General features: G+C 45.1%; 1 protein-coding gene and 1 long non-coding RNA gene across 2 annotated transcripts in view; both read left to right on the top strand.

The window, feature by feature from the left end:
* The window catches only part of Prkce (protein kinase C epsilon), a 506,175-nt gene extending 500,764 nt beyond the window's left edge, over positions 1-5,411 (top strand). Inside the window, exon 15 of the mRNA XM_031357603.1 lies at positions 1,906-5,411. Coding sequence (XP_031213463.1) covers positions 1,906-2,052 — 147 coding nt within the window. The 3' untranslated portion in view covers positions 2,053-5,411. The remainder of the gene's footprint in view (positions 1-1,905) is intronic.
* A 944-nt stretch (positions 5,412-6,355) lies between these two features.
* LOC116080933 lies at positions 6,356-10,710 on the top strand. Its single transcript, XR_004114684.1, has 3 exons — positions 6,356-6,365; positions 8,514-8,598; positions 10,678-10,710. It is a non-coding gene; the product is annotated as an uncharacterized LOC116080933 (long non-coding RNA).
* The last annotated feature ends 1,639 nt before the right edge of the window (positions 10,711-12,349 follow it).

Below are 12,349 nucleotides of genomic sequence, written 5' to 3'. Positions count from 1 at the left end.
CATAAAGCTTTGTCTCAAAGGTACTCTCTTTCACAGACTACTTAATATTGCCTTTAAGGTTATAGGTTTCTACTGAGAATAGTCTATTTCATTATTATTCTTCCTATAAAGAATGACTGTGGCCTTTCTATAATAGATGATGTACCCCATCATCTAGGTCAACAACCAGAGGCAGTGCCAGTTATCCAGTGTCTTAGTTTGGGTTTTACTGCTGTGAACAGACACTAAGACCAAAGCAACATTTAATTGGGGCTGGCTTACAGGTTCAGAGGTTCAGTCCATTATCAAGATGGGAGCATAGCAGAGTCCAGGCAGGCATGGAGCTGAGAGTTCTATGTCTTGTTTGAAAACAAACAGGATAAGACTGGCTTCCAGGGAGCTAGAGTGAGGGTCTTAAAGCCCACACTCACAATGAGACACCTACTCCAGCAAGGCTACACCTACAAATAGTGCCACTCACTCCCTGGGCCAAGCATATTCAAACCATCACACCCAATTTCCAAAGAGATATTGCTGGAGAGCCTCCAACTCTATTGGAGTAGTGGTATTTGTCTTGATCTTCTCCAAAAGCCAGGATATGAGGGTTGGTTGGTTACTGCCCTCTACTCAAGCCTGTAAAACTAAGAGCCTGGGGAACTTGAACATCTAGCTAGGTTGTCCTTTTGAGCTGGAGAATAAGTCATAGATGCTCACTTATTGTGGCAGAACTCCAAGTAAACTAAAGTTAACTAAGAGATGGAGCTCATGGTCTAGACCAGTGGCTCTCAGCCTTCCCAATGCCATGACCCTTGAATACGGTTCCTCATTGTAGTGACCCCCAACCATAACATTATCTTTGTTGCTACTTCATAACTATAACTTTGCTACTGTATGAATCATAATGTGAATATCTGTTTTCTGATGGTCTTAGTTGACCTCTATAGAAGGGTCATTCGATCCCACTCCACAAAGGGATCCCAAACCACAAGTTGAGGAGCACTGGTCTACATAAAAGTATGAAAATATCACAGCAAGTTCATGTGTTGAGTCAACTTTGGGGTGGTGGGTAAGCCACAGGACCATAAAAAGAGATGTTGGTGAGGGCAGATGGAGGAAGGCATTCCCGGGTCCTGTCCATAGCCCATCCTTACACAGAGAGAGGTCATGTGAAGCAGATGTGGCAGGGCTATCACATCTGTTCTTTATGGGAAGAAAACGCACTGGAGACTTTGAGGAGCTGGATTTAAGTTTGTCTTCTGGGCACAAAGAAGGACTGTCTTCATGGAGATTGATAGCTATGGCAGATGATACCAAGGGGATATGAGATGGAAGCTATGCATCCCATTACACACACACTCACACATACATGCACACACGATCACAGATACATATGTGAATGTATATACACATACATGCACACAAAGGGTTATACACACAGAGGCTCACGCACACATACACACACAAACACACACGCATACACTCACACATGCATACACACACACACACACATACGCATGTGAATGCACATACACATACACACACATACACACACACATATACACACACAAACACACATATGCTCACACACATGCACACACCCTCACACACACACATACACATGTGCACACACACACACACACACACACACACACACACACACACAGTCTGTGGGAACCCCACTTCCCTGCTTTTCCGTCATACTCACGCACCCTCTTCCTTCTCACCTTGACTCATTCTTGCTCTCCTCTTCACATCTGGGTCCTGGGGCCATCCATTTTTACCTCATTGGAATAGCCCCATATCTGTTCCCAGTAGCTAGAGGCTTGAGGGGCTGGTCACTTCGATGCCCAGTCTCTGAGTGGGAGGGGGCGGGGCTCAAGATGGAAGTTAGGCCTTGACTCAGCACCATCTCTTTTCTCTCCACAGAAAACCAAAAGAGATGTCAATAACTTTGACCAAGACTTTACCCGGGAAGAGCCAGTACTTACACTTGTGGATGAAGCAATAGTGAAGCAGATCAACCAGGAAGAATTCAAAGGCTTCTCCTACTTTGGTGAAGACCTGATGCCCTGAGAAGCTGCTTCAGATGGAGTAGCTCACGCTGCAAGGAGGGTGTTGAGATACTCCCATGTTGCAGAGGCTCAGAAGGTCTCAACTCCTCCTCCTCCTCCTCCTCCTTTTCCTCCTCTTCCCCAGAGGCCCAGTCCCATGCCTACTCTCTTATTTATTGCATTCCCTCCCCCCAGGCCATGTCCTTCCCCACCCTCCCAGTGACCAGAAGGCACTCTTGGGTCTGGACTCACCAAAATCACAGATTTGAATTCTCTCAGCCCTGTGGGTAGCTGTGCGCAGTGTTGGGTTTGGAGTATCCATCCACCTGCAAGCTTGAAGCAACTTCAGTTCTTTTATTACAAAGGAAAAAAAAAAACCAACATGAAGACTCTGGCTCTGCCACTGGACAAGGAATCCTGAGTCCTCCCTTCTCTCATTCCTCCTGGTCCCCAGCCTGCCAGCCCTGCCCAACTACCTAAGAGAAGAGACCAGAGTTTCTTCCACGTGAGGGCAGGTGCCCCAAGGCATGACCTTGATGGGAGGAGCCTGGGGGTGCTCAGGCTGTCCAGCTGTGGCAGTTTGCTCTGCAATTGCACATTCCTGCTTGCTTTGGTTTTAGCTTTTTTTGAGCATGCCAAAGTTGTGTGCGTTTGTATCTCATGGAAGAAATCATTCTGATTTTGAACTCTTAACATTTAAAAGAAAGAAAGAAAGAAAGAAAGAAAGAAAGAAAGAAAGAAAGAAAGAAAGAAAGAAGAAAGAAAAGGAAGGAAGGAAGGAAGGAAAGGAAGGAAGAAAGAAAGAAGAAAACTGTTACTAAGTTCACTTTCTAATTGGTCAAAAGATAGACATCCCAGTGTGAACATGGGTAGATATTAAAGGGCTAATACATGATGAGAATCCAGTCGTCCAACGTTTATTATTGATGCTTCAGTGACACATGAGGTCTATGCAAAGAGAGCAAAGAAAGCTCTGGCTTCTCATCATGAGAATTCTCCGAGCACAAAGACCACCACAGCAACAGCCGAGACCCTAAGGTTCCAGAAAAACTTAATTCCCAAATTCTCTCTCCAGTTTTGTCCCATGTTCCCAGCATAAACTCTTATATTCTCTGCGCTTCTACAAGATGGTCGTACCACTGTGTTCTGGTTTGAAACATTCAGTATGTAGAATAAACTCTGAAGAATCTGTTTGGGGAATGCAAGGAACAAAACACAGCCTGGATTAGGCAGAAGGTGTCAGGAGACTGAGAAGCAACTGATCTGAGGACCGACAGGGTGCTGGGATGTGGCCAGAGTTTTGGTGAGATGCAATGGTAACTCACATGGACTGATATTACCTCCTGTGGCTATGCTGACAGTGTTCCAGTTTTGATTCCCAAGGGTTCCCTGTGGCTTTGTGTATATGTTCCCTGAAGGTCATTTGATTACCTATTTTATTGAACTGACTTGGCAGGGAATGGAATCCATTCCAACCATTGCACGTGGATTTCCCAACCTCCCCTAAATATATATACTTGTGAGTGGCAAACTGGCACTAATGAAGCTTTTTGCCTTTTGTACATTTGAGATTTTTTTGTATATAGTGTTTGCTGCAAGGCCTGTGGAATTAATTCATTGAATATAGAGTATCAACTGCTGCATGTTCAGGCATATTATAGAACCTTAGTCTATGAAAGAATAACTATAATAATGTCCAGGTGCAATCTTCTTATCACCTATTGGTTCAAGTTACTGAGAGAGAGGTATGTTTCTTTCTAGGGAGTGCTGGGGTCCTTTATATTGTTTATTTCCTTTTGGGTTAAAAGTGTAACCACATATTGAGCTCTGTTAAAGTTATGCTCGGTTCTCCTGTGCAATGTCATGCCCTGATAGAGATGGCAGACAGAAAAGAATGTTCTCGATAGTGGTTTCCAAGCTTGGACGGTGACTATTTTGAGCCCGTACTAAATGTGTCCCTATTTGCATCTGGCTGGTCGCAGCCTTTGTCTCGAATGGCGACCTTCAGTTTTCCTCTTTGCTTTTTTTTTTTTTTAAAGAAAAACTCAGGTGTAACTGTGATCTGTTCTAACGATGATTGCAAATATTGAATATGATGCTGTAGCAATTTGTATGTTTGGCATACCAGGGAAGTGATGAAGAACATTAGGTAATTTAATTTATCTTCAGTGACTCGACATACTGGGGGAAGACTATCTTTTGGAATGGACAACAAGCACAGAAACATCTTCATGGTGGTATCATCTCAATGTTTAGAAAAACATGGTAATACGCCCATCATACTCAGATATAATATCTCTCTCTCTCTCTCTCTCTCTCTCTCTCTCTCTCTCTCTCTCTCTCTCTCTCTCTCCCCTCCCCTTCTGCTTCCCTTACCATTGCAGAACATTGGATAGCCAAGGCCAATATCAAGTGTTTTTTTCCTCCTGGGTTTGGTAGTGTTCATGTTACAATGGTGGGGCTAGACCCTTCCTCGTGGCCAACTGGCACTGTTGCTGGGATATCAAACAATACATTCCACCAGCAACTCTAAGAAGTCGGCCCCCTGACTCCCCTTTGGTGCCCATAGCCCTGCTGGCTAGGAAGCTTCCAGCCAATGCTTTGAATCCAGTGGAGACCTATATACATGAGTGTGTTCCTTGGATGTATATTGAGTCCTTTCAGCAAGAACTTAGCCACAGGGAATGTGGCTTGGTGGTAGAACTCTTGCCTGGCTGGTGTGAAGCCCTGTACTAGGGATCCAACATCACAAAAACAGCAGTAGTGGGGATGGCCACACTGACACCAGGGTATCTGGGGATGGCCACGCTGGCACCAGGGTATCTGAGGATGGCCACACTGGCACCAGGGTATCTGGGGATGGCCACACTGGCACCAGGGTATCTGGGGATGGCCAAGCTGATACCTGGGTCTCTGCCAGGTCCGTATTTTTCCAACTCTCACTCTCTTTATCTTAAAGAAAAAAAAAGTGCAAAAAAATATATATATACCAAAAAACTACATGAAGGATAGTAATTCCTCCCTGCCTCTCATTATGGACTTCGTGAAGTAGAAACATATTTTTTTTCCCTCCAAAGGTGAAAACACCATTCACTCTTGCTTTAAGAATAAAAGAAAGCTAAAAAAAAAAAAATTACCTCTTTTTAAATTATGTGCAAAGTAATTGTGGCTGAATAGAAATGTATTCAATTTTAGAGGTTTTATTTTGTATTGTGAAGCTTTCTTTGTACACTTCTTTTCCTTTCTGGATGTGATTTTAATCCCTTGCCATCCATTAGTGTGATTTCATTGTAAACATTATTGTGCCAAATGTACTGTACTCAAAAGGATGTGAATGTGTATTGTTCCAGAACGTAATAAATATGATGATGTTAAATCTTACTTCCCTGTCCCAACAAGGGTACCTCTTTCTCCTTCTGCCTTTTGTACACTATAAACTCAAAACTGCCAGGATGCGTTGTTACACTCAGCTGTTAGAGTGCTTGCCCATCATGAATGAAGTTCTAGATTCAGTCCCCAGCACCCACAAACCTCAGGGCAGTGACACACACCTGTAATCTCAGCACTTGGGTGGCAGAGGCAATTCACCAGAGGTTCAAGGTCATCCTCAGCTACATACTGAGTTTAGGGCTAGCCTAGGCTACAAGAGACATCTCAAAAACAAACAAAACTTCTAAAACCTAACCCCAATTTAGTGGGACACATTTGTATCCGGCAGTCAGGAGGCAGAGGCAGGAGGATCCTTATCTCAAAGTCAGCCTGGGCTACAGACTGAGACTTCAGAACAAGTACATGGGCAAGAGGGCTCTGTGGGTGTGGCCATGTGCTACACAAGCTTGCCGGTCTGACTGCAGTCTCTGATACCCACATTAGCATGGAGAGAGATGACTCTACAGGTTGCCTTCTACGCCCTCCCTCCCTGCACACATGCCTCGGCATGCATGTCCACCATACATACACATAGGAGCATTGTTTATTTTATTAGGGGGATGTGTGTGCACATGCGTGCATGCGTGCATGCGTGTGTGTGTGTGTGTGTGTGTGTGTGTGTGTGTGTGTGTGTGTGTGTGTGTGTGTTTGGGGCAGAGGCTATGAGTGTGAAGCTGGTTCTGGCTTTGGAGTTGAGCTCAGCTCACCAGGCTTCCGTGGCCTGAACTTTACTGTCCAAGCCATCCCACCTGCCCTAAAATCCTTTTAAGTTTAAAACAAAACCCTTCAAGTCTAAAACCCACATGGTTTTCTGCTTTTGCTTTTTCCTTTGCAGGCACATGAAGGCTGCAAAGCAATATTGGCTTACTCTCCTGGCACGCCCCCGGTTGCCTGTGCAGATCAGAGGTGCCTGCTTCCGTCCTTGGGAGGGAGGGCATCTTTCCCATATTCAGGCTGTGGGAGTCTGGCCATGAGGACCTGCAAGCAGTTTCTGGTGCTGAGGGTGGACCTCCGTTGGTAGGGTGCTTTCTTAACTGCTATGAAGCCTTGGGTTCCGTCAGCAGGATCCCATAAACTGGGTGTGGTGGCACATACTTGAAATCTCAGCACTTTTGAGCTAGAGACAGAAGGACCAGAAGTTCAAGGTCATCCTTGGCTGCATAGCAGTTTAGAGGCTAGCTTGAGTCTCTGTCTCAAAAACAAAACAAAGACAAACAGCTCACAGAGGCTAAACCTGACACAGGCCATGCAAACCTCTACGGAATTCTGCCTCTGTAATCCCAGGATCCAGGACAGTACTTCTAAACTGAGGGTCCCTCAGGCTCACCTACTGGCTGATTGGCTGATGGGACTCTTGCTTTGCTCCCATCAGTGTCCTAAGCCAGCAGGCCTTGCTAGTGACTCTAGCATTTGATGGTGCTTCCTCTCCTCGGGCTCTTCTCCATCATTTCATTTCTGTAGTCCTTTTCCTAGAACTCAGAGGAGTTTGAGGTGATGGTAGAAGTTCTTAGCTTTGGTCTTAGTGCTGTGGGGTAGAATCTAAACTCTCCCACATGCTAGGCAAGTACTCCCTCTGCCTTGACCTACATCCCAGCCCAGAAGAACATTTGAAACTCTTGGGCATAAAGAAACTTCAATTAATCCATACTTTTGCTCATTAGAAGCCTAGGCTGCAGCCTTCTTGTTTGTCAGCCTGTCCCCCTTTCAGGCCACTTGGATTTTGTAGAGCTGGAGAAAGGGCCCAGGGCACTGTTCTACAGGGAGCCCCATCACCTTTCCAAAGGCTCAGGGACCTTAGTGTGCAGTCCTAAAAGGCCTCCTCTCTCCTTATTCCTCTGAACAACACAGTTTGCTTCTCTGAGGGAGTGATCATGGTCTTCAAATCCACCTCAAGAGAAGGGACTGCTTATCTTGTAATTTACTCAGTCAAGTGTTTACCAAGATAAGTGACCACCCAAGGAGAAGCTTCCAATCAACATATCTGTCTTATCATGTCTAGAGAGAGGAGGGGAGGGAGAGAAGGAGAGAGAGAGAGAGAGAGAGAAAGAGAGAGAGAGAGACAGAGAGACAGAGAGACAGAGAGAGAGACAGAGAGAGAATTAAACTCTTACACCAGAGGTTGTCTTCAGATTGGGAGGAGAAATCATGGGGAGATGGGATGGAGACCGGGTTTCAGGTAGGTCAAGTGTAGTGGCCTAGGTCTATAATTCCAGTACTGGGGGGGGTGGGGGCTGAAGTAGGGGAATTACAAGAATTTGAGGCCAGTCTGAAATGCAGATTAAGACTATCTCGATCAGATGGTGATGGCACACCTTCAATCCCAGCATGAGGGAGGCAGAGGCAGGCAGATCTCTGACATTCAAGGCCAAAGTTCTTGGGTGCTCAGGGCTATACAAAGAAACCCTGTCTCAAAAACAAACAAACAAACAAGATTCTATTTCAACAAACAAACCAATGATAACATACCACATACCTGTAGTCTGCAGATGGGAAGGTTGGGAGCTTCCTTGGCTACTACTTAGGAAGTTGAAAACCAGCCTATATAAGTCCTTGCCTCAAAAATGGAATAAGCTCTAGAGAGTTGCATAGGGCGTGGGTGGAATTTGTTTGATACATACTAAAACACCACTAATGGCTAGTAGAGACCATCTCCTGTCCCTAGCTAAGTGCTTGTTCCAGTTACCCCTAAGGATAGGGTAGGCAGGCAGCACAGGGAATAAACAAAACATAACTTAAGAGTACAAGCCTGGGAGCAGGAGCAGTCAGTCCATTGCAAAGAGGCTCTGAGGGTCTGAAAAGTGTGGTGGGGAACAGGAAACCGACAGTCTCAGTATTGGGAGGTTGGAAACTACTTTTCAGGAACCAATTCCCATTCTCTGGCCGACTGTGCAGACTTGGAGGCTGAGACCGAGCCTCCTTTGCCTCCAGTCTGGGTGAGCTTGAGGGAAATGGAGCTTAGGGTAAGACCTCAGACAAGGGAGAGGTTGGTCCCAGAAGTCCATTGCCCTTGAGGTTTGAATGCAGTCTCTCTTCATCTTCCTTTGAGTTCTACAGTGTCCTGTGAGCTGAAGCTTGAATCCACTAACTTCCAACATCACCAATGGCAAATCTGAACATGGCTGCCCACTAGCTGCACAAGGTGGGGTGAGAAAACGAGTTCCTTGGGGGGAAATGTTGGCTCTTGAGTTAACATAAAGGATGCAGAAAGGATGATTCTGATGGTATTGGAGGTAACTAGATTAACAAAGATATTCAAAACAAGACTCCATGTTAGAGATAAGAGTAGCCTGGTTGGTGGCATGGATACCACAGAAGCTGGGGCAAGACGCTATCTTAAAATATAAAGCAAAAAGGGCTGTAGAGCTGTACCATGAGCCCCATCTCAAGTCTTTAAAGGTGTGAAAGTTTCTAAAGGACTTCTCTCTGTCCCTCCTGGCCATACAACTTCCCTGCCTGGAGCTGTAAGTACAGATCTTCAGACCCAACCCAAAGAGAAGGATTGTGTTTATTATGCATTTCCTCTCAGATTCAGCCATAAACAAGACCCTAGGCTCCATGCCTAGTAGAGCAAAAGCAAAACCCAGTAGATTTGAAAACTCCAGTGCAGGAGAGCAGAGCACCTTCAGCTTTCCAATAAAAGAGTCATGAGCACGAGCAGACCAGAACAGGAAGGGAGGGTGTTGAACAGTGACAATCAGCAGCGGCTTCAGACGTGCAATGGAGTGGGAACTCTCACTGTCTATTCTCTGAATATAAAATAATCCAAGGAAGCCAGGTGTGGTGATGCTCACCTTTGATCCCAGCACTTGGGAGGCGGGTGGATCTCTGAGTTCGAGTCCAGCCTGGTCTACCGAGCAAGTTCCAGGGCAGCCAAGTGATACACAGTGAAATCTTATCTCCAGTGCTGCCCCACAAAGACATTTATTTTGTGAAGGGAACATATGCTGGATGTATGGGCGGCACAAACATGGAGGTCAGAGGTCAGGAGACAGGTATTTCTTTCTATCATGTGGATCCCAGGAACTGAACTTGGGTTGTCAGGCCGATAACAAGTACCTTCTCTCTGGCCCTCCATGCTGCCTTGACATGAAGGACTAGCTGAGTCTCTCCTTTGTACCATATCAAGATCTCCCTGATAAAAACAAACACTCAATCCCAGGGTACACTTCACAAGACGGATTTAGGGAGTCAGTACCAAACAAGATTTGGCCTCAGCCATTTCACTTTGGGCAGAAGTGACAGTGGCCTCTTTGAGAAAGGCCTCCCATCCCGCAGGCCGTCTCCTCTCTGCTTCCTGAGCAGCTGGAGTCCTGGTCAGAAAGTCCTCTATCTTGAAGGGTTTGGTTTGCTCTAGTGCTTTTGAAGTTTAAGGTCTTACAAGAAGGCCCTTAATTGATTTTTGAATTGATTTCTGACACAGAGTGAGAGACTGAGTGAGGATCTAGCTCCAGTTTCCCCAGCACCATCTGTAAAATGTTAATGGCCTAAAAGCTAGCATGAGCCATGTCTAGGGCCTCCGTTAAGATTTCTCCTTGGTAAGCTTCCATGAACCTTGAATCAGCATATAGTGAAACACGGGGTCAGCTGGGCTGGAGTAACTAGGACAGCTTATCTTTACTCTCCGATTGGCTTCTCCCATCTCTGCCCATCCATGCCTGCCATCACTGGCAGAGACACTGGACGACCCTCCATCCATCCTAAGGTCTCTCTAAAAGCAGGAAGGGAGCACATCAACCACAGGATTTTTGGTCTTGCAAATTAACTAGTCCAGGAGAGAAGACAGTCCTAATGCTTAAGGCCTAAGGTAGACAAGTAAGGCAAAGAAATCCCTGCAGGCTATTAACAGGGGAAGTGTGGAGAAAGGTGGACTGCTTTATCAAGGTGGACTTCTGGAGGAGGCAGGAGGAAGAGCACAGGGGCAGGGAAGGGCCTCACAAGTGGGTGTTTAGTATTCTACAGCCTAGGAAGCTAGGAGCTTGTCGGGACTGAGCTCCATGACAGCCCTCTGCCCCCTGCCTCAGCCCTAGCATTGTTTGCAGTGAGTGGGACAATTTCTGAGTGTGCTCAACCCACCTCTGTGTATCTTGAGAGAGATCAGTCCATTCACTGCTCTCTCTAGTAGATGAGAGAGATGTCCCTTCAGACGTGCGCCCAATCCCAGTTTAAGGGCCTAGCTGGGGAGTAAATAAGTACACCTTACTTTCTTCCTTCCTTATAGGCCTCCTCAACTCATGCATGGACTCACCCATGGACTTCTAAGCCCATCACCATTCCTAAGTCTCATCTTCCAAGACCTAGAAATACATTTTACCTGGAAACATCAGTTGCCAAACCTATCAAGATCCCAAAAGAATTCTTACCAGGCAACACACGACCAGCTGCCACACTCTCCTAAGAACCAGAAATGGCAACAAAAACTAAGAAACAAAATACTCACCCACCAAAGACAAGATCTGAGAGCAGCAACCAGAATCACAATCTTCCCAAACCCAAATGCCCAGAAGCCAGTGTGAAAACACAATCACCAACAGGCAGGGCAATATGTCTCCACCAGAGTCCAGCAGCCCTGTCACGGCAGGCCCTGAGCATCACAACAGAGCTGAAGCACAAGGCAAAGACCTAAAATAGTCTTTAAGAATATGTCAGAGGCTCTTAGTGAGGAAGTGACTAAATCCCTTAAAGAAATCTATGAAAATACAAATAAACAGTGGAAGGAAATGAAAAATACAGTTCAAGACCTGAAAGTAGAAATAGAATAAATAAAGAAAACCCAAACTGAAGGAAATGTGGAAATTAACAATTTAGGAAGTCCTCAGAGGCAAGCCTCACCAACAGAATACAAGAAACAGGAGAGAGAATTTCAGGCATTGGAGGCACCATAGAAGAAATGTCAAAGGTCATAAACTCAGAACATTAAGGCAATCTGGGAAAACAATTCTATAAATAATGACAGAGGAAGAGAAGATACCCAGTTCAAAGGCCCATAATATATTCTTAACAAAATCCTACAAGAAAACATCTCTAATCTAAAGGAGGTACCTATCAAGGTACAAGAGGTAAACAGAATGCCAAACACATTGGGCCAGAAAAAAAGTCCCCTTAGCACATAATAATCAAAAGACTTAATGTACAAAACAAAGAATATTGAAAGTTGCCAGGGAAAAAGAACAAATAACATATAAAGCAAAACCTATGAGAATTACATCTAACTTCTCAGAGGAGACTCGAAAAGTCAGAAGGGCTTGGACAGATGTGTTGCAGACTCCAAGACAACAGAACCAGCCCAGACTGCTACACCCAGCAAAACTATCAATCACCATAGAGGAAGAAAATAAGACATTTTATGATGAAACTAAATAGAGGCAACATCTACTATCCAGCCCTTCACAGCCCTACAGCAGAAATTTTTGTTGTAGAAGGTCCTACAACAAAAATTCAACCCTAAAAAAAAAATCACCCCCAAGAAAACACAGGGAATAAATGGTCACAGGGCAGCAAGAGAAAAGAAGCAAGTGCACTCCTGCGTGTGCGTGGGTGAGCCCGCGCACATACACACACACATACACACCACCACAACAACAATAAAATAATATGACTCAATAAACAGTGCTCACCGATATTTCTCAACATCAGTCTCAATTCTCTAATAAAAAGACACAAATTAACAGGATGGATGTGAAAACAGGATCCATCCTTCTGAGCATCTGAGAACTACAACTTAACATGGACAGACATCACCTTAGTGGAGAAGGGTGGAAAAAGGCATTCCAATCAAATGGACCCAAGAAGCAAACTGATATGGCCATTTTCATATCTTAACAAAATAGACTTTAAGTTAAAATTAATGAGGACAGAACACACTCATCAAAGGGAATATTCACCAAGACGAC

Source organism: Mastomys coucha, unplaced genomic scaffold (genome assembly GCF_008632895.1).
Source record: "Mastomys coucha isolate ucsf_1 unplaced genomic scaffold, UCSF_Mcou_1 pScaffold6, whole genome shotgun sequence".
Lineage (NCBI taxonomy): Eukaryota > Metazoa > Chordata > Mammalia > Rodentia > Muridae > Mastomys > Mastomys coucha.
This window is presented reverse-complemented; position numbering and strand designations above follow the sequence as displayed.